This window comes from Saccostrea cucullata, unplaced genomic scaffold (assembly GCF_032062105.1).
Source record: "Saccostrea cucullata isolate Sc308-1 unplaced genomic scaffold, CSIRO_AGI_Scuc_v1 ctg716, whole genome shotgun sequence".
Lineage (NCBI taxonomy): Eukaryota > Metazoa > Mollusca > Bivalvia > Ostreida > Ostreidae > Saccostrea > Saccostrea cuccullata.
Window position 1 is genome coordinate 144,955 of NW_026929218.1, and position 27,283 is coordinate 172,237.

At 33.5% G+C, this 27,283-nt stretch overlaps 1 protein-coding gene across 4 annotated transcripts in view; it reads left to right on the plus strand.

Annotated features, from left to right (window-relative positions):
* Nucleotides 1-521: 521 nt before the first annotated feature.
* LOC134280129 (receptor-type tyrosine-protein phosphatase T-like) overlaps nucleotides 522-27,283 on the plus strand; it is a 39,907-nt gene continuing 13,145 nt past the window's right edge. The window contains exons 1-20 of one of the 4 annotated variants that reach the window (XM_062762553.1): nucleotides 522-762; nucleotides 11,467-11,625; nucleotides 12,760-13,005; nucleotides 16,690-16,827; nucleotides 19,133-19,285; nucleotides 19,838-20,131; nucleotides 20,515-20,847; nucleotides 20,989-21,080; nucleotides 21,537-21,795; nucleotides 22,488-22,720; nucleotides 22,922-22,991; nucleotides 23,115-23,221; nucleotides 23,385-23,559; nucleotides 23,666-23,756; nucleotides 23,855-24,131; nucleotides 24,569-24,608; nucleotides 25,046-25,157; nucleotides 25,428-25,528; nucleotides 25,631-25,651; nucleotides 27,062-27,237. In XM_062762553.1, coding sequence (XP_062618537.1) covers nucleotides 699-762; nucleotides 11,467-11,625; nucleotides 12,760-13,005; nucleotides 16,690-16,827; nucleotides 19,133-19,285; nucleotides 19,838-20,131; nucleotides 20,515-20,847; nucleotides 20,989-21,080; nucleotides 21,537-21,795; nucleotides 22,488-22,720; nucleotides 22,922-22,991; nucleotides 23,115-23,221; nucleotides 23,385-23,559; nucleotides 23,666-23,756; nucleotides 23,855-24,131; nucleotides 24,569-24,608; nucleotides 25,046-25,157; nucleotides 25,428-25,528; nucleotides 25,631-25,651; nucleotides 27,062-27,237 — 3,141 coding nt within the window. In that variant the 5' untranslated portion in view covers nucleotides 522-698. The remainder of the gene's footprint in view (nucleotides 763-11,466; nucleotides 11,626-12,759; nucleotides 13,006-16,689; nucleotides 16,828-19,132; nucleotides 19,286-19,837; nucleotides 20,132-20,514; nucleotides 20,848-20,988; nucleotides 21,081-21,536; nucleotides 21,796-22,487; nucleotides 22,721-22,921; nucleotides 22,992-23,114; nucleotides 23,222-23,384; nucleotides 23,560-23,665; nucleotides 23,757-23,854; nucleotides 24,132-24,568; nucleotides 24,609-25,045; nucleotides 25,158-25,427; nucleotides 25,529-25,630; nucleotides 25,652-27,061; nucleotides 27,238-27,283) is intronic. The other 3 variants (XM_062762555.1, XM_062762554.1, XM_062762556.1) reach the window with 3 other exon arrangements.

The following is a 27,283-nucleotide window of genomic DNA, read 5'->3' on the forward strand; positions in this document are numbered from 1 at the left end:
CTCATTTAATTGCAGCCATATCATATCAATCGATAAAGTAAATTTTAATAGTACCAGTTACTTAAGAAGGCGGAGCATTGATTAACGAATTAACGATTTAATCTCTGGCCATGCATTTTTTTCCCTTCAGCGTAAGCATACAGTGTCTAAATACTCGACATGATTTTAAATGGTGAAAAGAAATTAAATAACCTTATAGTAGTACAGTCTCACATTGCAAGCATATTTTAAAACAGTCAGTGTGAAGAAATTTCAAATGAAAGGTGAAGAGGATTAAACAAAAATTTCAGTATCTCTGATCAAATAGGACGGACGCATTTGATATTTATCAACTACATTTTTTAGTTTTCGGAGTAAAATATTATTTGTCAAAGTTGATCCTGTAAAATCAATCGATTCTTCGAACAGATGCTTGTCTGTGAACAAGGTGCGTGTCCGGTACCTACAGCGCGCGCTCCAGCGGTCGTCTGCTGATAACCAGTTCCTCTTTTGGTTTTGGATGCTGAGGAGGAAGGTCATGACGCACGCGCGTTGATTATTTTCATGCATCTTTTTCATCCTGTCAGACTGAGGAAATTAGAATAACATTTACAATGTAGGACAGGCTATCCTTTGGTGTTGTTTTTTGTACATGAAGTCAAGTACAATTCAGTATTTTTTGTGATGGATTTTCAAGTTCTTTATTCTGAATCCTGAGTATGTTACTTATTGGATTATTACTTTTCACGTTTCTTGTGAATCCTATTTCAACTGAAATCTCTGGTAAGTTATTTTTACTTATCAATTTACGGTAATGTATGTAAATCAGAGCTCTATCTGAATCTGGGAACTTTTTCATTGGAGGTTTGGCGAACTTCATCAATACATGGACGTTGAAATAATCAAACATCAAGTGGTTTGATTTGTTTATCCCCTTTGTAAATCATGAGAAAGAGAAAGGGGAAACATTGTAACATAACAAAGCACATACCGGGCCCAACACCACAGTTATAAATAAAGACATTTATAACATAGCTTTCAACTAGAACGGTATTAAATATTCAAGATTTTACGATAGCCACGGAGTAAGATTCAATCTTTATATGAGCAATATAATGAATGGAATTAAAGAATTTTCTGCGCAATTAAGTAGGTTACCCACTGCGATACGATACAGCTGTTGGTATATTATGTGTTATGTGCGTTGCACAATGTAAAATTATAGATAGGAGTAAATGGAGATGATAGTGTAATTGAGCAGGGAATATCGAAGCAAGTTCACATTTGACACCGCCCAGCTAGAATGTCGATTTACTTAATGTTTTCCACGTGTTTAAGTACATTCTATAAATCTCTAAAACCCTTCTAAAGATATGTCCAGAGGCTCCCGTGCTCCGTGCATCTTCATGGTCCAGTTACAGGCATAGACAAAGTACTGCGCCCCCGGGACGTAGCAACTGAAGGCCATTTGTTAAAATGTCGGTTTGTTTACTAGACAAATATTTTTTGTCTGTCCATTCATACCACATAAATACCAAAGTTAAGAAGATGAAACCTTGACCAAAACTCCAAAAAGTTATCACACAGGTGCGTTTATTTCAAAAGAGTGTACAGCGACACATTAGTGAAAAAAAACATGAAAACACCATTAATCACTTTTCTAAGGATATGAAGTCTTCGCCGTTAATGGGTGCGTTCACAGTTCTGCCGTTGGTAGACAAAAGTTGCCGTTGGTAAAATTAATTACCAATGGCATGCCACCGGTACCAATGTTTTTTGCCAATGGTATATTTTTCTGCAGACAATCTAGAGTGTGGTTAATGTTGGTAAATGATGTCACAGCTAGTTATCGACATGGCAACAAGCTAGAAAGACTTGGATCTCGGATTCACAATGATATAAACAATTTTTCCTCTAAGCCATTTTAACAAATGCCAAAATCACATAAAAATCATATCAAACACTTAAATTCATGATTTTGAAGTATGAATTAGACATGATCCATTAAATGGATTATATAAAAATCATAGATATGGCAACTAAAGAAGTGTGATCCTGATGTGGTTTGTTTCTCGGCTATGAGTCTGTTATGATTTTCTTGCGATTCTGGCATGTTTCAATAACTTAGAAGACAACGAAATCTGTAATTCAGTATTACCAACGTTTTCATTGGACTCCCATAGTTAACATTGGTAAAATCGTTACATTTGTATGCCAATATCCGTTCAGGGTTTATTGGTACAGTTGTTACCATTGTCAAATTATTGCACCAATGGTATATTGAAAGTTGGTACTAATGGTAGAACTGTGAATGCACCCATTGTTTAATTGTGTACACGCGGAATGAAGGGCTATTTATATATTGATACAAGTTATAAACAAGCTGGCTTGAAGGGTTCTGTCAGCATGCGGCCGAACAGTGCAGGCATTCTGTTCTTTGTCGGTTCTTCACCATCAAGAATCTCCCTCTCTATAACAGTTGTCTGGGTTTATTTACCCCCGCGATAATTGACCAGTAAACACTTCGGAAACATGTGCATCTGACAGGCAACAGAACCAAGTGATACTTCATCAAAATGAATAAAAACGGGTACAAAATGCACCAACTAGAGTGACTCATGAACCCTCGATCAAGTATAGGTCTCGCTGATTGCACTGGTCATTAACACAAAAACTCTTGTCAGTGTTGAAACGATGGGGGCCCCAGAATTTTGATGAGGCTTGTCATACCCCTCACGTCCAGAGATAAGAGAGATTAAAGAGGATATCTTGTTTCAGTATCATAACATGTGCAGAATCGCCGGTATTAGCCAGGGTATCGTCAGGGGAAGATTGAGTTACATGGGCTCGTTTCCGCCGGGAAAGATTAATAATTCGTTTTCATAACTATTTAAAATACATTAATTTAAAATGATTTTATTTTTTTGATCTAGATTTGCTGGTCAGTGCTTCTCAAAATGTTATTTCAAACCCTTTATTTGAAGTTCATATTTTTTCTATGATCGGGGGTAAATTAAATCAAATGAAAAATGTGAAATATATATACATGTATGTCTTATAATCGGTATGCATGTTGGAAAAATACACCACCGTTCCCATACGAGAGTAAAATTACTAAAGTATGAGTGTTTAATTATAAAGAAACCTATATTATTACTGGGAAAATATATTCGCATGCATTGCTTTGTGACTAACAATCCTCACCGCCTCTTACAAGTGAACGCTTTACAAATCTCTTAAGAAATTATATCATAATATTGTTAGTTCTTTAAGTTACTACAACTTTGAGTAGGGCTGATTCATGCTGAAAGAAACTTTAAAAATATTGAAGGCAAATACTTAAATATTGAAGGAAAATATGAAAATCTTGCAGACTTTAACCTTGACAAAAAACCCTATTATTTATTCTTTTAAAAGACCGTTAAATTAACTCACCCAAAAATATGCAATTCACTTTTATGCTATTGAAATTAACTATTTAACACATTTTTCTAGAAAAAATTTATTATATAGATGTTTAATTCTTATTTGTTAACATTTGTCTTCTTATTTGTTAACATTTGTCACATGTTTCAATGAATTTAAGCCTAAAGATTGAACAATATTCACAATATTCCCATTTTTAAAGAGTGAATATAAAACGCGCATGATAAGATAATGAATTATTCGTTTTCTATTTTAAATCAGATACCTCAAAGTAAGTATACGTAATATCTTATCCAATATATTTAACATAAGACCAACAGTTATAGATAGTTGTATCAGTATAAAATAGTTCACAAATATTTAACACAATGTGAGTATCATTTTCAGTACAATATAATTAAAGTCAACATCACTATGGTCGTGAAACATAAGTCCAGTGACCTATTGGGATCTGGATGTGTTAGAGAGGGTGGGGGTATATGTGTTATTGCTTTGATACTCTACCCCTTGGATCATTGGTTTGAATATATTTTATTGTGTAATATACGTATATATAGTATGCAAAATGATTTGCTACAAGTTTTTTTTTAATTTAGTAGATCCTTTTCTTATTACACATACACATGCACACACTAAATGAAATACAATGAGTGTCCAAAAAAAAAATAATAATGTTGTAGAAAAAAATGCATGTATATTTTATAAACATGTAAAGGACCATTAAAAAACACATCAACGTCCTTTTCTTTGTACTTAGTACATCCAAATATTATAAAATTCTGTAATTTGATGACAAGTACTGATCCAGCAGTCTTACGAAAATTGTGTATATTTATCACCAAAATTTTTGACACTGTCTGTCCTCCTGTAATTTCTGCTCGTTCATATTTATTGTAAATTTGTATATATGTACCTCTTGTACCATACACATGGTTTTTGAGAGAAATAAATGAATGAATGAATCTTTCTTAAAAAGTAAAAAGGTAAAGGGAAAATGAGAAAGAAAGCGAACGTCGTTTTCCCCCCTTCTCAATGTATTTAATGGCCGTCATGTCCCATTGATTTACGCTTTTCTTTAATCAGCAGCTAAAACACACCGCGGTTGTCATTTGCTTCTGTAATTACGTCCACAAAAGCAAATAAAGTGTAATTTGAAAGGATACAAATAGAAATCACATCACGTGACAGTGGGTCCTCGGACCCTAGAGATTCCAAGAGGTTTCTCCAATAGCCCGAATCAAAGAACAGGTATTGATGATATTGAGGAATCGACCATTCACGCATCCGTTCCATTGTTTCGAAGATTTGTCTTATGGCTTGTGAACCAACAGTTCACACCAAAACACCAGTTTTTTTCCTCTTTTTTGTGAGTGGAAACAAGAAAGAGAGTATTTGGTCAGCTTTCCGAAATCAATATTTTTTTTATATATCGAGTAACATGAATGAATAGTGCATTATCTCTATTATGCTGTAAATGAACACCCAAGTCCTTTTTTTCTGTCTCTCAATATAGCCCAATTTCCATACAAAGCACATCTGGAAAGAAGGCGCATCGAGTTACAATGAAATTCGTTTACATACTTTATTAGCGCATGGGACTAAGGCAGGTTCGTTATTGAAATCAATAGCGTTATAAAATGATGTTTTCATGATTAGCTATGGTAATTCCTAATCCCTACTGAATATCCACTTAACAAGAAATAAACTGGAAAATTGGCGCCCCAGACAAAGAGCTGTGGAAGGATGGATTTATGGTCCCCTGCATGTGATTCTTCGTCTAAAAAAGATTTTTGGTCGCAAATACTTGTTTTCAGGAACTGATTTGAAAGTACATCTTGTAATAACTATTCAAATTGCAGGATAAGTGATATTTTGTGATGTTTTAGTATAAACATTTCTTTGAATATGAGTAGAAGAAAAACTTTTCTGTTTGCAATTTTAGCTTCATTAGACAGAACGTCAAGCACACAGTTACAACTTTTCTTCTAAATAGCAGTTATTAGAAACACTAAATTTTTCAATGAATCTTATAGAAAAATTCTTCCTTTATCATTGTTTATTCTAATAGAATATTGTCTCATATAGTATAATAAAGAATTTAAAAATGATTACCGCACGGTCATTGATTTATGACAAATTCTTTTCTTTGACGTTCAAGTTATGATGCTTTATAACCAGTAGTGACTAGTGAGGACCATCTACAAGTTTCTGTTTTTGATTTTGCACCGGTAATCGGACCCTCCATGATATTTGATAAATCTCCTGTTTCTCTGTAGAGGTAAACCGTAAGGTACACACGCTGCCTTAGAACAAGATAACCTGGTGCAACTTCTTCGGAAATAAAATCATGTAGTTGAGAACTCGTTGAATTCTTAGATAAGTCTAAAAACTCCGAAGTTCTACCCTGTCAGTTTGAGAAGTGAAGAGGAACGAACCTAATCTGAATTCTAGAACGATGATGCACCTTCTCTTAATAAAATTTACATTTTTATACAGACTTCTAAGATAAGACAGAGATTCCTCTAATACCAGAATTGAACTTAACTGCTCTGCCATGTTTTTGTAAATTTACCTGAAGACTTTGTGGTTAAAGTTATGGGGAAAGAAGAAAGAATTTGAAAAAGAGGTTGCAGGGTTTATTAATAACCCATCCAGTATTAGTCATATTTTTGAAAGGAAAAAATGAATTTGCTACATTAACCAAAAATCAATTAATTTTCGATTAACAAGAGACAGGTTGTCATTCGTCTCTGTGTGTCGCAGGAAAACATGATTGCATTGACTCTTGGCATTCATCTTTGACATATACAAAGAAGCGCTGAGCATTAATTGTGCTCCGTATCTTTTCACTGTCATGAACTCTGCATGGTTGTCATGAAAGCATCAATAATGTGTTAAAGAAGTAAAAACCAGGGTATTGATAAATACATGAGGAAATTAGAACGTTAATTGGTGTGATAAAATCAACGATGAATCATAGAACCTATACACTATGGGACCATAACCTATCTGTCCAAATCCACGTTTTTCTTTCCGCGTGAGTAGTTCTTTGATTCTGAAGCTCATGATATTGCATGATGGCCTGGTGATGGAAAATACAGAATAACAAAGACAGGTACTATTAACTGCGGAAATAAATTCTAAAAAATGACCTCACCAGCTCTCAGCGGAACAGTTGAAAATATGGTATTATTACCAACCAAGAAAAAAAAGGAAAAATGGTTACAAATGAATTTTTCATCAGACCCCGGTTTTGGGGATAATATCATATTGGAAGTTCGTAGACGTCAGCTATGATATAGGAGGCAATACATCTGTCTCGATGTTTTTCATAAAGAAGAAAAGAAAAGCTTAGTCACAAAATGCAACATATGCAACAGTGGTTGTCAATACTGATTCAACGAGACGTTTTCGTCCATTATACGCTAAATTATAGTACACGGTTTGGCGTTACGATGCGTGCTACTTATAACCCCAGATGTTATATGCATGTTATTTCAGATGTATTCGATAAATGTGTGTGAAGATGGAATGGTGGTTCTTGTTAATATGCCTAATAGATTTGTTTTTCTGATTAATTGGTTCCCAGACCAAATAATCCCGAGATGGGAATACCTCAAAGACTGAACGTATTAGCATGTTGCAAATAAATATGGTTGTCTCATTTACATGCACTTTTTCGATGAGTTTTCATTACCACAAAAAATCTAAAGCCTTTGATAATCTATACCATACAGACTGAAAAAGCGACAAAAAATTCATTTCAAATCGTAAATTTTGAATTTGCTGGTTTGAGGCAATTTGATATTATTTTACAACAAGATACATTTCCGAGGAATTGACATTTCTTTCCGTTTAAAATGTACCTATTACCATTTGCATTAAAGCTGGGCCATATGGTCACAGTGTACATGTACCGCACACTGTAGTATGATACCTTTGTAAATGTTGCTTTGTCATGGTCATTGTCAAAAAGAGTCGGATCGATTTACATGAAACATACATGATGTTCAAATTTCATATTCAAGTGCTCTATTGTTACAGAGAAACGGGTACTTGTTCACTGAAACTAAATATTTTACTTGGTTTGGAGTTTCAGAAGTTACCTCTTGGTCGGAATAAATATTCAATTATGAGAAAAAAAATCGTATGGGTTTGAATTCACCCTATATGACTCAGTGTGCAACATATGACCTTTCAAAACACCAGAGTTTGCCGGAAGTTACAACCATTTCAATGCTTTATTGACATTACACTAGTAATCATATCATTTTTTGCTGTATTACTGTAATTTCACTCACAGTAAAAATGATAAGCTATAATTTAAAAATCAATAATGTTTAGTTTAGCTTCGATACAGCGAGAAGAATCTGGTATATCTGACGTTTCTAGTTGGGGGAAAAAGCTGCTGAGAAAATTTAGCAGAATTTCGATGTTAATATCTGATTGAAAACCATTTACTGATCAAACAATATAGAAACTATTAAGACTGCTATGAATCAGTAACGACATAAATGACCGCATGATTACGGGCTATGTTTCAAATTACGCAAGATATCAAATAAAAAAAAATCTCTCTTCAGATTTATCATTTCCATGCAGAAGAAGCAATTAATGTCAATAAAACAAACAAATTCGGTTTGACAACAAACCCTGTCCCCTGCCACATGTTTGGTTCAGAAATCTCCTGGGAGAACCAAATCCTTAAGTTGATAATACTGTAGCGGCAGCTTGATTGAGGGGCTCAATTGTGACTTTACGTGTTGATTCAAGATGTCGTGCTTTAATTGCGCTTCTGCCAGGCCTTACGGTCGCATTGGGTTTTTTCTTAAGTTGTCACATTGTCTTTTTTTCCCTGTAAATGAATTGCGAACCTTAGGTGGCGACACTTTGCCGCAGAAAAAAGCCAATATCTTTGACGTTCCAATTAATGGAAGCGATTAACTTCAGACGACTTTTAGTCAGATCACGAAAAACACAGAAGAAGAAATGTAATTGCATCTGCATTTGATCTGCAAACAAATTGGAACCTTAATATGCTCAGTAATTTAAGTCTCTTCATCCAAACTCAAAGAAAAAAAATAAATTTTACACTTTTCAGTATGCTGTATTCAAAGTAAACTAAATAACCTTTTGTAACTTCAGTTTGGGTGTATATAAACATTTTTTTTTCAATACGAAGAGACAAGACAATGGATAATTTCCCTAGCGTACGTTCTACCAAGAAAATGGCACTTCGGTAAAAGTGGTTGAAGGTCGATATATTTTTGTCTACGAACTAAGACACAAGGTTATGGTGAACTTTTACTTAGATAAGCTATTTAAAAAAAACCCAAACTCCCTGAACACATTAATGATCATAAAATCTTGCCGTGTCTAGGGAGCATCCGGAAAATGAAACGGTTGCGCTGAATTTTCCCGCAAGTGTTACTTTCATACATTCCAAATACGAATGTCATATATGCCCATGAGTTACTGAGTAATTTAAGCGGGAGTCAAAACAGCATCAATAATTTCAAACGGGGGATTGTTTGAATTTTATGAACGTGATTTATGGACAATAATTTTTTCTTTTTGAAAAAAGTTTATCTTTTTAGTAGTTAGCAGCTAACATTTTGATATCAAAACATAAATGTCTTAATTCCTGAATTCAAAAAGGAAACATTTGCAAAAGTATAAATTGTGTATGATATCTGATGATAGAGAAAATGTATCCATAGTTGAGACCAACCTGCAGGAATATGTCGGTATCGTGACGAGTCTATAGTGTAAGACCAATGGCGTTAGTTAATAGCAAAATGAGGCAGGGCAGAAAGTATGGATTAAGAATATGTTATTGACAGAAAGGACAAATACATTGATGTATGACTGAACCTATGCAAGCGCAGTGCCAGAGATTATTCTCTGTTTGATACACAGTAACAAAAAGGTTCATGTTTGTTCATGACAGTTAAATATAGCATGCTCTTCTCCACAGACGTAGGTTTGAGTACCAGAAGAACTTTGTGCATCCCTTGCCAATTGTACTTTTCGAGATTTTATCTTTTGGATATATAATAAGTGTACCTTCTGTACAAAAGTGAATTGATTAATTGAAATGTTTTAATATTCTTTTAATCATCGGGGAACTTGTTTTTTTGCTTTTTCAAAATAATTTTGGCAACTTATTGAATGTACATGTAGACTTGCAGCTCCATCAAATCGTTTCGAATATAGAATAATCACATAGATGATTAAACTTTTAGATGAAATTTAATTTATATAAAATAGAAATTTAAGAGTTAAGAAATATTAAAGAACTAAAATGTAAAGTAATGTTTCCTTTGTTTTGCTTCCTCCCATGCATAAAAACTTCTTCTTTGAAAATTATTGCAATTTCAGCTCTTTAGTTGCTTGTGAAAAATATCCAAAATCAAAGTTGTAGGACAAAATAGAATCTTCAGTCGCCATTGAGTAACAGGAGCTGGGTTCTTTCAAATAAATTAGTGATTTTTCGTGTTAAGTCTGTTTCTTTGAAACTTCATACAGTCGTGTACTTTGATGCACTATTAATTGCACAGAGCAATTCCAGCGCAGCGGCCCCCATCGAATCTTCTATGTGGCATCATTGTGATGGTATTGCGCGATTTAAATTCATTTCAGCCATAACGCAACAGAAATATGCCGCAAAAGCAGTTTGCCAATGATTAAATTGCCAGAAATTAACAGTTGAAATATGTAAAATGCAGATATTAAGGCCGGTTTACACTATGCATCTTGACACATGCATCTAAACTCATGCTTCAATTTTGCCTCATGCATCTTCTTATTTACACTATGTGTCTTGATGCATGCATCTTTAGAATACTTTGTAAAGATGAAATTTCTCTGCTTAAAAAAATAACAATACCTTCAAATTTCATTTCCAGATTTATTTTAGCTGAACAAATCATTCTTAATTTCCTTTTTATGATAGTTCTTGGAAGATATAATTTATATTTATTCCAAAACAAAAACTCTGCTATATTATAATAATCAAATAAGTTTTTCTAATTGTAGTTTTAATCAGTATTTTCTGCTTTTGTGTATCTTGGGAAGCTATTTTTGAAAATATATGAAAAAAATAAGGCTCATGATTCAGTATCAACTCTGACCTTTCTTTTCATTGGTCAGTTCCATGCATCTTGAAGCACGGAATAGAACAAGTTCTATTCCATCGTTCAAGATGCAACACCCATTTAATTTGACACAAGGGGCTTTTACACTGTGAATCTTGACACATGCATCCAAGATGCATGTGTCAAGATGCATAGTGTAAACCAGCCTTTAGAGCTCCAAGATAAAATCCCGCCAAACATATGTAAGGGAGGACGTTACAGCTCGTTGACAAGATTGAAGCGTGAGTCCTTAAAATAGAGCACCGAACACGAAGAGAAATGGCTTCATGAAATAGATAAGAAAAATTCCAAGATAAATAGAAAAGGCAGAAGACCCATGCGCTAACAAAGAACCTGATTCAGAAAATTCCTCCACGGGTTTTGTTTTAATCACCTGGCTTTTGACTCTTGATTGAAATTTCGGTTGAACAGGTGGAAAATCTTTCTTTTTCCAAATCGTTTTTTCTCTTGCACAGTTTTTAAAAATATGGTAGATAATTTAACTGGATTTGCGTTGTTTTAGTAGACAATTATTGTATTTTTTAAATTCAGCTTTTGTCCCTTGAAACAAAACAAGTCAATATTAAATGTTGAAGAAACACCCTTGGTGCAATTGGTACAGTAGTCATGGTAATATGCGACAGACACTGAATTTTGCAATTCAGCGAAAAATGATATGTGCTATACATGTATATACAATATCCTGTCAATACTTACATCAATAGTTGATATGATCAAGATTTTTATCTGTGCTCAATAAATAATTAAAATACCCATTTCATAGAAATTAAGCATAGTACATTAAGCTCGAAACATTTTGGCCATAGGCAAGCAATCATCAATTTGAACAATTCTAGAAAGTGCTTAATTTTTTAATGACAATTCTTGACTTGCTAATATAAACAAATACACATTTATTTTGTAGATTTAGAGGCCTTACAATTACAATGCAAAGACGGAACGTTTGGGTATCGCTGTTTGTTCACCTGTCGTTGCTATAGAGACCGAGTCTGTGACAAGGAAACTGGAAGATGCCCACGTGATGAGTGTGCCAATGGATTCTGGGGACAGGGCTGTCAATTAGGTAAAATAAGATTAAATAATTAAAAAATAATAAAATATTCTAAATACAGATCACGGCCAATATAATATTAGAATACACATATTGTTCAGCCTCCCAAAATTCTATGCAAACACAAAGTATTTTTTTTTAGCTTCAAATAAAATTAACCTTAAAATGATTTCTTCATAGGTGAAAATATACATTTTTTATTCATCGGGTTACTATCAAAATGCAAAATGGTTTTGTACCAATATCTTAACAATGAAGTGAGGCCATTGTAAAATTCATTCAAATCTGTTCCTTCTGAAAGATTTTATTCTCAGTAGTCATTTTAGTTTTATTGAATACACTTGACAAAAAATATTAGTAAAGTCTGTAGGAATGGAAGACATTCTTCATGTTCGAACAAATTTCGCTTTCCTCTGTAACTTATATAAGCACCAAACTTTTCCATAGTCAATAGAGCCTGAAAGAAACACAAGTATTTTTGGAAAAGCAGCTGCAGGACCTGTTATTTAGGGACTGTGAATAGGGCTTGATACTTCATAATATAACATTGATAAAATGGTAATATATGTCTTTATTCTCGTTATGACTTCGAATTTTGATAGAAATTACTTTTTAAAAAATAGAGTTAAAATTATCAAGAATGCCAGATGCTCTACCAAAAATATGAAACTATTTAGATAGATTTGCGATACAATGTCAGGAATGTGTGATATCTTAAACTGAAAACTATCATGATTCTTTTATAAAAATCTAATCAGCATACATGATTTGGCGAGTTTCAAAGGCAGTCATATGCATAAAATGAGGGATTCATTTGATGTGTATTAACTTAAGTTTATTATTGATTTTTAAATATATATTTTAAAAATGCACAAGAGTGATGCACGTATTACATTGAAAAGACCACTGTCATGACCATGGTAAATACATATGTAATTCTTTTGTAAAGAAAATTACAAAGAAAAAATAATTTTTATGCTTTAGGCAAATAATTTAAAAGTTAATGTAGAATCAGTGATTGAGAATTAGAAGTAAAAAATATGTGGCAAAGTATTATCAATAACCGTTCCTTTTAAAAATCATTCATCTGGCATGAAGATCGAAATTTTGATATGCAAATAATAGCAAATTCTTGTAATCTTGTAGACAACAACTGCTTTTACAATGGCCGGGCACGGAGTTACATGGGGACTAAGTCGGTAACGGACAGCCTGTTTACGTGTCAACGTTGGGATTCACAAGTCCCACATAGACACTCGTATAATGGAAACGACTTTCCGGACCGCAGACTTCCGGACAAATTTTGCCGGACAACAAAAGACGCCGCCAGACCTTGGTGTTACACATCAGACAAAGACAAACGATGGGAGCATTGCAACATCAACAACTGTAGTAAGTAACAACAAAGAAACAACAAGATAAACAACTGTAGTAAATTACAACAACAACAACAACAAAAACCAATCACATAAACGACTGTAGAGAGTCACAACATAGAAACAACAACATAACAACTGTAGTAAGTTACAACCAAGAAACAACAACAAAATAAGTCTAGTTAGTAACAACAAAGAAATAATTAAATAAACTTTTGTAATATTAAGTGACAAGATAGAAACAACAACAAACACATGTGTAGTAAGTGACAAGATAGAAACAACAACATAAACAGATGTAGAAAGTGACAATATAGAGACAACATACACAACTGTTGCAAGGGACAACATAGAAGCAAACAACAGCACAAACAACTGCAGTAAGTGACAATATACAAACAACAATATTCACAAATGTAGTTAGTGACAATATATAAACAACAAATTAAATACCTGTAGCAAATGACATCACAGAAACAAAATCACAAACAGCTATAGTGAGAGACAACATACTAAACAGAGATATTAAAACACAAACAATTCTATTAAGTGACAAAATAGAAACAAAAAGAAATAACAGCTGTTGAGAGACAACACAGAAACAACAACTATAAACAAGTGTAGTGAGTGACAACTCAGAAACAACTCTATTGAGTGACAACACAGACACAACAAATAAAATAGCTTTAGAAAGTGACAACATAAAAACAAAATCATAAACAATTATAGTAAAGTAACAACAAAGAAACAATGACATTAACAGATGTAGAAAATGACAACATAGAAACAACAACATACACATGTGTATAAAGTGACAAGATAGGAACAACAACATACACATTAGTAAAAAGTGAAGACACAGAAACAACAACATAAACAACTGTAGTGAGTGAAAATATAGAGACAACATACACAACTGTTGGAAGTGACAACATAGAAACAAATGACAGCAAAAACAACTATAGAGTAAGTGACAAAATAGAAAAAATAAACAACTGTTGTAAGTGTTTACAGAGATAACACACACATTTGTTGTAAGGGACAAAATAGAAACAACAATTAAAGTTACATGCTTGAATAAGAAGTATTGAACAACAACAATTAGATAAAGTCAATATACTCAGGTTTATCTATATCCAAAAACAACAATGCAATAAAGTTATCATATTTAGATTCACCAGTATCCAACAACAACAATGTAGTCAAGTTATCACATTATGGTTAACCAGTATCCAACAATAACAATGTGATGAAATTATCACATTATGGTTAACCAGTATCCAACAACAAAAATGTAATAAAATTATCACATTATGGTTAACCAGGATCCAACAGCAACAATGTAATAATGTTATCACATTATGGTTATCCTGTATTGAAACAACAAAAGGGTAATAAAATTATCACATTATGCTTATCCTGTATCCAACGACAAAAATGTAATAAAATTATCACATTATGGTTAACCAGTATCCAACAACAAAATTTTAATAAAGTTATCTCATTATGGTTAACCAGTGTCCAAAAACAATGTAATAAAGTTATCATATTTAGATTCACCAGTATCCAACAACAACAATGTAGTCAAGTTATCACATTATGGTTAACCAGTATCCAACAATAACAATGTAATAAAATTATCACATTGTCTTTCACTAATTAACAATTTTCAATTGTCAATGAGTACATGACTAATTGACAATTGAAAATTGTTAATTAGTGATGGTTAACCAGTATCCAACAACAACAATGTAATAAAGTTATCTCATTATGGTTATCATTTAATGAACAACAACAATGTAATAAAGGAATCTCTTTTAATATGGTTATCCTGTAGTCAACAACAACAATGTAATACAGTTATTACATTAAGGTTAAAACATAGAAACCAAATTATAGTTTTAGAAAAAAATAGGATACGTTACTTATTCATTATCTTTAATAAGCTATCCTTACATAAACATTTATAATATATTAAAATATATTACAAAAAGAATACAATAGCAATGTAATTACATGTAAATTATTGTATGACAACACAAACAATAGTATAGTTAGTTATTGTATGTCAGCATCAACAACTAGTAGTTTAATTTATATCTTTGACTGAATGTAGGCAATGTTAAGCTTGAAAAACATTGATGACGATTTAACACTCCGAAGCCAATGAAGGCAAGAAGTCGTGTTATATGAACTCAAAAGTGAAAATTAATACACACTTCATCGAAAATAGTGTGATTCTGTTATTATTAAGCCATCGTAAGAGATTGATTTTGCTTTTAATACCGTAAAAGTAATTGAAATGAAATTTCAAACTCAAACACGGTTCCAAATGAACAACAGGCAGATGTTACCAGACAATTATAATGGTTCATCTTAACTGTTAGGATTCCATAAAAATTCCAATGAATATTAAATAAACACAGATGCCACCATATAAAGAATTAAACCAACAAAAGAATTTTTTTAGAGTTAATTTTAAAAAAATACAATGTATGTTCTTTTATGAATTTTAAATATGTGCTTTTAACAAAAGCAGGCTAGCTAGAAATTTGTTACTTTCTCCCTGTTTCGTGCCATTTAATGAAAACCGAAACATTGTACATTTCCCAGGGGACTATAAATTGTTGATACAAAGTGCATTTAATTTGATCAAGGCTTTTAACTTCCTATTTATCATTGACAATGTAATTTAATTTGCATTTTAATCTAGAGAGAAAGTTACGAAAAAGAATCATGACAGCACTGACTTTATTGCAATTTGCTGTTGGGTTAAACGTTGTTATACTCTAGTTCTACATTTACATAATGTATTGCTATTGTTTTGGTAAACTACATGGTCAATCTCATAAAAATGTTGATACAATTAAATGAAAATATAGTTTGCATGTACGATGCATAAATGTAAAAAAAATATTATAACTTATAGAAGCCACAACCAGCGTTGTTTTTTTTTTTCAATCTCCGTTCGAATTCTGAATGTCTAATAAGAATCTTCAGGGAAATTTTTCTTTATTCTTATTTTTGTATAATTAAAATCATCTCCTCAGAAATCTAGATTATGTACATAATGATAAAAGAATAAGAAAAATATCAAGGCAAAAAAAAAAAACAAAAAAACCGCAGACACATGGAGATGGCACTTGCGTGTCACGAGGCATCTTTCAGCAGTTTAAATATCCAGCATCAGAACAAAGCTTGATGCGTGTCTGTAACCATTTCTTTATGTCTGACATAAAAAATCCTTCTATCTCAGAAAAAGAAATAGCTGGCATTTAATAGTGTTATTTTATGATCCCAGAATTAAACGAACATATTTTTCCTATGTGATGTATCTTCCCATCTAGTTTTTAACGTCGTACTTGATAGCTTTTTAGGGAAGGTTCCACAATAATCCTAACACATGGATCCATATTTCAATTAGTTATTCACCCCTTCTCAATGAGATATTGCACATTATTAAATATTTTATCGTCTAAATGCTGAACCTTTCTGCAAAAGTACATTAATAATAAATTGTTCTCATTTCCTTTTCTCTTTTTATGCATAATGGAATATATGCCCATGTGTACATGTATTATCTACAATATTCTTGTTCTTAATTAAATCCTTTATATATAATGAAATGCTTAATTGTACTATGGGCAAGGACCATATATTACCAATAAACATGATAAAGATGTGTCTGTTCTCTCTTCAGATTGTCCAACATGGCGCTTTGGACCGAATTGTGAAAAAGAGTGTCATTGTGCAGACATCAGTGAAGCGTGCGACAGTATCCTTGGTATCTGTTCCAGCGGCTGCGCACAAGGCTGGGAAGGCTATAACTGTCAAACTCGTAAGTCCTCGGACATTTTCATAACCTCATCATCACTTAACCTGCAGTCTAGAAGTGAAATATCTGTCAAATCTAATAATATTAGCCATTTTCCCAAGAAACTGAACTTCCTGAAATAATATGATGTGATAGGAGAAAATTTCAAATACAAAAACCACATGCTGATTATAGCAACAGCGCTCTTACATAAGCAACGAATTAAGCACGTAGTCTCAGATATATTCAAAAGTGGAGGATAGTTTCTATGGGAAACTGTAAAGTCTATCCGTTATAGAAAATCTATTTTTGCGAAAATTTATCAGAGATGTTATTTTATCGTGATTTGTTTTATTATTGCATAATGTGATCGGGCAAGACTCTTGGCAAGGAAACTGTACTCATTTTTTGCATATTGTTTTGAAAGATAGTTCAGAGTTTGCCAACAAATGTCAAATGTATTATCTGAGAAAGAAACTGTATGGTCAAGACCCCCCAACACGAATGTAGCATAAAGAATCACTTGGCCACCACCGTGAGTAAACAATGAGAAAAGATATCCATCATTTGATAGATCTTAAAATTGGTTAACAGCATCAACAAACAAGTCTTCATCAAAGGTTTCTTGTTAAAAGAAAAAATAATACAACGAACTTCTGGGTTTAAAGGAATATATTTTTTCCAATCAAATGGCAGATACGGAAGTGGAAGATGCACACAAAGATATGCAAGCAGTTTGGAAATCTCTATCAATGCAATAAATTACATCATAAATAATGATAGATCAATATTGCATTAAATGGCAAGCTCATCTAGCAAGTTTATATCCAAATATTACATCATATCGCTCATATTTATCACACCGCACGCAAGAATCGCATTAAAAGTGGCAAAATGATAATTCTGTTTTTGTTGATTTGTAGCTTTTCTGCTGCAGATATAACTTTTTACTTTTGAATAGAAAACTAATAGAACATGATCCATTAGATGCTGTTGTTCAGTCAGTTTTCGTAGATTTTTCATTTTTGCATTTACAGAGTTTTATCATTAGGCCATCCTTAAAAAAATGTTTTGTTTGGAATTGCCGCCTGGGGGTTTTCAAACCCAGGAGGGAGGGAGGGATTTTATTTTCTTTTTTTTTACAAATTGAAGCAAAATTATATAAAATAAAATTTCAATGAACAGTGGTAATTTCCATTTACTATCCTCTTTCTTTTATTTTATTAATATTATTTGGTCCGATTTTGAAGAAAAAAGATATACACAGAACGGTACTCAAATATTAATCTCGTTTAGATGTTAAGATTATGTTCATTTATTAATAGTTATATTTCAACATCAAACTTCTAGTTTATTTAAAGAATCTTATTTAAACAATACTTTTATCAGACTATTTCGTAGTATTTCTCTTTGAAATTTACCCCTTTGTTAAAACAACGCTTGCAAACAGTTTGAACCACAAAAATTTCTTAAGAATAGTTGGGATGTTTTGTGTAGAACTGGGAGGGGGTACTTCATACGTTCTCGAGTTTTCACCATGCATGCAGCATCAGTTTTAACATTACGTTTCAAAGACTTGTCATACTGACAGATAACATTTTTCCTTTAGTATTTGGGATAAAACGTTTTTGATCCATGTAATTTTTTAAGTGGGAACTGAACGATCTTTTTTTTTCAACATGACGGACTTAACTTATCAAGTTCAATGTGCAGTCTATTACAATAGCTCTTTCAAGATATCGATGTATCATTCCATTTAATTTTTTATTCACCTTTATTTTTATAGAGATGCATAAAAGTTCAGCTCTTCAAAACAACGCTTGAATGTTTCCAACATCTTGAACAAGGTGTGACATTTTGGCGGCTTTTATTTTGTGAAATCGCCACCTATAATCGCTATATCATAAATACTATGAAGAAAGCGTTTTATTGACCCGAGTTCTTAAATTAATGTGAGCTCAAACCCGACTTTAAAAAGCTATTTCGACGAACGAACTAACTTGTACTAAACAATGTAAGACGATAAAACGATAAAAAAAATATTATCAATATTTTGCCAATAAATTTTTTTGAGCGGGGGGTATTTTAATGAGGCGGGCGGCAATTCCAAACAAACTATAATTTTATTTTGGCCTTATTTGGTATATTAAAAATACAAGTAACATCATTTGTCAAATAGACAGATTTTTAATCATTATCTAAATGAAACATGCTTGAAATACAACAAAATTCACGGCAACTGGTATGGTTCTTTAGAAGAAGAGTTTTAATGTGTGCAAATTGGCTGAAGCTTTAATTAGCAAATGGCTGTGATTTGATATTTTTATAGCTACGGCATGTCCAACTAACAAGTATGGCTGGGATTGCACCAAAACCTGCTATTGCAAAAATCCACTCCACTGCAATCGTTACACCGGACCTACAGACAAATGTGAATGCAAAGAGGGCTACTTTCACCAGGGGGATGGGTTCTGCCAAGCAGGTAACCCCCTTCGAGTTTTTCCCGTTATCAAATTCTCTTAATTATTTTTTGTACAAAAAATTGAAATACTTGGCAAGAGCTCAGGACGAACTATCAATGTTGTGCGCAGATAGGATAGCGGCGTTATTGACATAGCAACAGATTGTTTGAACTTCGTCTGTAAATTTCTGAAGCACTTCCTCCAACGGGGAAATATACAGTTTGATTTGGGTTTCCAAACCACTGTTCATGCAGACATCATTATCAATTTTTCCGGAAGAATAATTGAAACCCTGCATATTTCATTATCAATCTCTAATCAGTAGTAGGATTTCCTCTTTAATGCTTTATTACTTGATGTAAATTTCATTGGAAGATTACATCTTCGCTCGAAAAACATCAAAACAAGGAATAAATGAATTCCACCCAAAAGTTATTAATGTAAAAGTTTTTCATTTCATTATCATTAAAATCGGAATGCAAACCCTAATTTTAATGCCATTATTCCCCTTGAAAATCTATTACATTAAGACTATCAGAAAATCTCTGAATTTAAAATCTGATTTCATACAGTTACACCCCCTGAAATCCTTTACTTTAACAACGACAAGGTCAATCCCGGCCAGCCAGCTATTTTTAACTGCACTGTCACCGCCTACCCCACCCCGGGGAAAGACGAAATCAGATTAGAAGGGATTTCATCCGACCGAAAAGTGGAACGTCTGCAATCCAAAGAGCTGAACCCGTATCTGTACACCCGGTTCAACGTCTGGAAGGTGGACAGCGTTAAAGAGGAGGAGACAGTCACCTGTGCCGTGTCAGGGAAAGCGGGGACCAAGACTCGGACCATCAAGGCCAATGTTTACAGTCTGTATCTTATCGTCTTCTCCCATCTTATTAGACTTTAAATAGGTCTCTCTCTAGATCTGGTACTGCGATAAGTATACGAATTCAGACACAAAATGGTATACATCTGTCATAACCTTAATCTGAATTTGCTAAGATAATGTCGTTACAAAAGTTAGTTGTATGATCCAACAATTTCAGGATTACTTAAAACTGATAAAGAAACTCCTAACATCATTGCTGAATGCATTTGCTACTCTTTGTTTTTGGAGTAACTTTGCTGTGTGCAAAATTGCAACATTATAAGCATAATTGTTTCGCTATTGTTTCATTTTCCCATCAATTACATTTATTTACGAACTAGCATATAGGATATTCATGTACAAAACTATTTTACCTCACAGAATTACCTGTTTTGTCCCAACCCCCCAAAATTGCAAAAGAAGGCCCTGGGGTAAGAGAAGTCGTCATAACGTGGCTCCCGTGGAGTAAGGCTAACGGGGATGTGGGGGAACCGCCCATCATGTGGTACAGCATCTGGCTCCAAAAACTCGGCACCGGCCGGGAGGAGAAAGTTGGTATAGTGACACACTTTAATTGTGGCAAAGAGTGCAACTTTACCATAGACGAATTAGAACCAAATACGGAGTACGCGGTGAGAGTTTCAACACGCAGGGACGGAGAGGGAGGCGAAGGACCCCCTGGGCCGCCAAGGAGGTTTAGAACGCTTTGTGGAGGTACATCTTCTTTTCTACTGCTAGATAATTTGGATGAGTAATTTTGAGTTATCAATCATATCTGTAGAAATGTTTGTATAACTTTTTTGAAGATTTATCTGGGGTAAATAATTCTGCTATTACTGTCTCTTTGTGTTGTAGCTCCCAGTGAGCCCCCGCTGATCGAATCGGTCACCAGTACCTTTGAGTACAATTCCTCCTTCCCGGAAACACAATTAATAGTCATGTGGAGGGTATGTTTTCATTAAAACTTGAAAGAAGTGATATCAATCTTTATACTGATTTATTCTTCATTTCTGTCTCACAGATGTGAAAGAAGATTTCTTTTAAAAATTGTTAAGATTATGTCTAAGCTTTTCTTGAGGGTTTACTTATATCTTATGCAAACAACATTTGCTTACATATTTTATATGTCGAACATTAGAATTTTATCCACCGAAATGTAGAATCCATAATCATTGACAAAAAAACTTGGTTAATAAATATCGTTTTATAAAGAAACACAAGAGAAAATGGAATATTTTTTTTACTTCAGTATTAAAAAGCATTTCATACACATTCAGTTGTAAAGGTATTCCTGTTGTGTAAGACGTCATTTTAAAGTCACTTAAGAGACATTAAGAATATAAAAAATATTCATACTTTTAATTATATAATAATAATAATATTTTTTTCAATTTAATTCAAAGGATCCTCCAATGCAGACCTGGAATTGTAACAATATCAGTACCTACCTCATTCATCTAAACAGTAAATCTACCGACTACGGACAACGTAACGCCATCTTGGTTTCTGGTGATACACCGGGAAATTTCAAAAATATCAAGAGTGCTGTCATACCTGACCTAATTCCTGCCACGACGTACTGTGTCACAATGAGCTTTGCTAACGGTCAGGAGATGCATAGCCCGAAATCCGAAGAAAAGTGTTTAGTTACTTTACAAACAAGTAGGTCGTTATGGTTTTCATTTGTCATACCTACACAGTTTTGAATATACAGTTGTAAATGCTAAAATTCTAATAGCAATTTAGCAAGGAAATGTTTAATTTCTTCAAGAAAATTTGAAAAATTCGAGTTTTCCTTTCACAACTGAAGTGTAGAGGTATCAAAATTTGACTATAAGGAAGTAATTCAAAATAAATAGAATGGAATTCAGAAACGGTTAAACCAGGGACCGATTATCTTAAACTGTTTTAAATAATTATGTTTTATTTCAAATGTACCGTTTTAATGTAGGTGTAATACAGTAACGGACTCAAATTTTGATGTTAAATAATTCCATTTTTTAGCCCCTTAATGATTTGTCAATTTTTTACTGTAATAATATCATAAACTCATTAGGATTTTATTATCAAAGATTATTTTAGTTATAGACTCTTTAAATAATTTTATTATCTATTTTTGAAATAAAAAAGACACGGAACAGATTTTTTTCTTGAAGTTCACGTCATGAAAACAGATATAGAACGCACTCTAGACACAATAAAACGCATAGGCATTTCATGTATGTCACTTTTATCTAAAATATAGACGTCTAAACTTATAATTCCACAAATCATAACAAAATCACACCTGTGGGTATCGCGTTATCCCAGCTTATCTTTCACAATGTCAGTGACCATGTCATTCTTTAACATAGCACCTGCTGCCCCCCGAAACCTGAAGTTAGTGAGGCGAAGCAGTGCCTCAATAACAGTCACGTGGGAGGCCCCATTGAGGAGTTCCAAAGGAATAAAGGCCTATATGATTATCCTGTGGAAGGGGTTCTGGAAAGAAATGGCCCAGAATACGAAAATAGAGGTCCGCCCTATCTCCAGTAAAATGGAATATACGATTGAAGATCTGGAATCAAACACACAATACAACATACAGGTGCATTTCATTAAAATTGCCTCATTTTAAAATGGAAATACCACATGATTGCTATGATTTTTTTTTAATGGAATTTTTTTTCTTTTGGAATGGGACAATTTTTAAGGCTATGCATGAAAAAGAAATTTCGTATGATTTATAGAGTACATCTCTGTCTTTTATTCTGCCCAAATTTGCATTTAAAAAGTTCACCTTTTATAGGTCATGGCCGTTAATTCTGCCGGTGAAGGTGACCCCACGCCCACTCTTTCCGTGACAACTTCAGAAGGAGGTAATAAAAAAGCAACAGTTGAATGTTCTCCCTCAATGCTAGCTTTTTCTTATGCACAAATGTAAAATGTCAGTCATAAAATCTTCAAATATTATTTACTATTATGTCTGGTTTCCATTCTAGTTCCTTCTGAAGTTACTTCCTTCAAAAATGAATCTCGGACTGATAATTCCATATCGCTTGTTTGGAAAGAGCCAACCCTTAGTAATGGGAAAATCAAATCCTATTTGGTGAGTTTAAAAAGTTTATGCAATCGACCATTCATCAATGAGTTTTATCAACTTTTCATGAATTACATACGTTTCTGAGGGTCAAAAACCTTATAAAAGATATTGTTTTACCGTGTGCTAAGAATAGATTATTCAAGGTTATTGCCTCTTATACTCTTTAAAGGTTTCTTGTGGATATGGGAACTCTAAACTCCAAGAGAAAATAGTCCCGAGCACCGCCAACCGTGTTACTATAAATGGATTAAGGAGTGGGACCGTGTATAATTGTAGCATCAGCGCCGCTACCAACCAAGGATACGGACCTACCAAATCAGTCTCAGTATGGACCAAGAGCATAGGTACATTCTGTCATTTCATGGATTCTTTCTCTCCGACAGCAGCCTCTAGACTACCAAAGTTTAATTCTTGTAATTTATTTTTAATGCGTAATTTATTTATCAACAGATCCTATCCAACCACCTGCTCCTGTTATTTTGGAACGAACGCCTACCACAATGACTATATCCCTTCAGCCTCTTAATGAAGAAAACATAAGGTCTGATTTGCTCTAAATGTATTAATGTAACATGAATTTCTTTTGAAAAAATTCAATAAATTCTTACATACAAATGTATATTTTTTTTCAAATCACAGTTTTTACCGAATCATAGTAGAAGAAACATCGTCCGCATCATCCTACAGAATTTCAAAACGAGGCGTTGCAGATGGAATACGTGACGTCAGATTGGATTTCAAACGTGCAAAAGAACGTGATATCAGAGCCTATATTGCTGCTCAACTACCACGTGATCATTCCTACCAGTTGTTTATTGTTGGTGACAACAACACATATGAAGGCTATTATAATGCACCGTTGGAGCCTCGTCGCGAATATTCCATTTGGTATGGCGCCTACACCATACTGGACGGGGTAAGATTTGTCTTGCATCATTTTCTTTTGGATATGTATTGGCAACAGAAAGCAAAAGTCACTAGTTCTGGTACATAAATCGCCTGATGGATTTTTTTGCGTCTGCTAGAAATCATTAAAAAGACATGTTGATTGTTAAGACTGATGTATTAGCCACGAGTTGAAAGGTTGTATCAATAAAATGAAATCTGATTATCGTTCGGGGAATGTTTCGAACGGTACAAATGCAATTTTCTTGTAATTACAGAAGTCATGACAAAAATTGCATTCGGCAGCGTATCAATCTTTTTGAAATGCAAAGTGATAATTGTCCGACTTTTAAGTTCTTATTTGCAAGGATAAGACGATATGCGTTGGCATTATTATTGGCATGGTTGTCTCAAAATCATCTAATATGAAGAAAACTCGATTGTTCATTCTTGTTTTTTGTATTTCAGATGGAGAAAAAGTCATTCTCGCTTGCCTTAAGTGAAGAGGGTAAGTTGTTGGTTTTCCCCTCCAAAATACTTGGACATAAAACATTAAAATTCCCAAGACCCAAAGCAATTTCGTCTACAGCAATTTAACTTAGAGTATAACCCGTTCTCTGTGCTATTGCTCATTACACCAACTTAGAACTATTACAGAATTTTCCTCTGAAAGCAAGAAAATTGAAACAAAACTTTTGCCATTTTTGACAAATAACCAATTACTTTAGCCATCTTAAACTGTGTGCATGGCCTGATCCTATTTCCCCATAGGGAGCGTTAACAAGCCCAGTATTTTATCATTTCCATTAAATGACTGTTTTTGAAATGCACACAGTGTCTTAAAGAGGGTGAAAAATGGGAATAAGAATTGAGTCAATTTATAACTCCTGTTTTCTCGTGATGCGGGGCATACTAATGACCGGGATCCTTAATTGTGTTTTGCAGCACGGCGAGTTACAACGGCTCCGGAGAACAACCATGTCCCGGTCATTGTCGCAGTCATCGTCGTTTTCATCTTACTCATTCTCGTCTTTGCTCTGTTTCTCTTCTTGTGGAGGTAGAACTTTTAATCTGAGAATTAATGCATTATTTTCAATTTTTATTTTTAAAAGGAATTTCGAAAAATCTATTTTTAACCAAAAGTTGACAAACAAGGGTTATTTAAAAGTTACCATTTTTGTTGTCATTCTGTTTTGGGCTTTTGAAGAAAAAGTATAAGTAGTCGTAAAATTGAATTACTTAATTTAACTTTAAGAAACGACAGCCCTAAAAATATAACAGTTACATCCGTTTGTTTTTGAAGTAATTTAATGTACAAAATATTTAGGAAACGACATATTGCATCCGAGAGAGAAAAAGCAGAGATGCCCAATTTTGGTCCCACCATCATTCCAGAACCCGACACTTCCACCCCGTCTACGCCCGTTGGTAAGAAACAAACTTTATATGTTGTCATAAATTGGCTTCTTTTATTTAATTCTACAAACTGGGACTTCAAAAAAAAAGTAAGAAAGTGTTTGTGAATTTTAGAATTAGCACAATGGTACAGAAGTAAGTATATATTTTTGTGAAGGTGTATTACAGTATACCAGAAATGGTTTCCGTCCTTTGGAAGTTCCCATTATGCTTGTATTGAAACAAAACGCCCCCCCTCATGTTCCTTTTTCTTTTTCAATGCATGCTGATTTTTGAAATAAAAAATCGTTATGAGGTGAGGGAATTAGTTGTTGTATATTTAACTTTTACGGGTGTTGTTTTTCCTTGCCCAGGTCAACGTCGCAAACATGTTTTTTTCAAGTTTTTTTTTTTCATTTATTTATTCAGAGAAATTAGGGCATGTTGATAAAAGACACCTTGATTAAAAAAAAAACTTTCGTTACAATGGGAAATACAAACAGAGCGTGAACTTTTACTTCCATGCAGATAAAATAAGCTTAGAAGGAACTTCCGATCTATATGCACCCATTGTAGAACATTAAGTAATTATCTAGGAGAAAAACTCAACATCTGTGAATTAAGAAAAAAAAGACCGATTAAATTTCAACCATGGTTGTAAACTTTATTCGTTTAAATTGCTTTCAGTCAGCCTTTTGTGCAATTAAATATTTTTCTAAATGTTGTTTTTAGCATGAAGAATTATTAGTTTACTCTCTAAACATAAAAAATGGGGAAAATTTGCACCAATATGTTTTTGATGAGTGTATAATTGCTTTCATATTTACCATTTCCTTCGTGTCATTTCGTAACAAAGAGAGCATTACGAGTTCAAAAGGTCAAAAAACGAAAATCTGCTAGAAAGAAGCGAACAAACGTTTGAGAAATGAGAGGCATGCGTGGTGTTCATTTCTGTGTACATTTTCCGTTTATTTTGCATGTGGTTTTGTAGCGGGCACGGGAGAAATAAATGGGATCGCACGGGAGTAGTGGCAAGCAATGTCGCCTGCGATCACAAAGCATGGAGATATCTCATCAGTTTTAACGGACAAATCCCCATTGTGTTCTTTCCGAGATCGATGTTGTGTGGCACGCTTTATGAACAGCATTTGAAAATATTGAAATTTATGTTTATTTTTTAAGGAAATAAAAAAGTATATTGCATTTATTTATGATTTATTAATTCGTATTGGAATGCCTTTATTTTTGTTTCTAGTAGAATCATATTGTACTACTAATATTAAAAATTAAATTCAAAATTCTTACAAAAATATTTCCATAGTTTACTTTTAATTTCAGTTTAAAATGTATGCGAATGATGCACCAAGTCTTATATATGTAAAAAGCTATCGAATAGATTGCTTGACACAAAGTAATGAATGTATAGGTTAATTTGCTACATAAACTCTACATTTAATTCTTTTCTCATTCATTTGTACTTGCATCTTGGATTTTATTTTTCGTTGTACATGTACACTTAAAAATGGCCAGAAACATATCTGAATATCAATTTTCCATATGTTGCAGACGATATAGAGATAGAACCATTAATTGAGCCCAGTTCCGGTACGGACGGGGACTCAGAACCAGTTTATGGCAATGTAGGTCTCTGTACGATTGTTCCGGTCAAGGTCGAAGATCTCTGGGATTATGTCAAGGCCAACAAGATAAACGAAGCAGAGGGCCTCAAACGCGAATACAGAGTGAGTAGTCAACAAGAGACCTATGCAAATTCAAACACTCTCTATT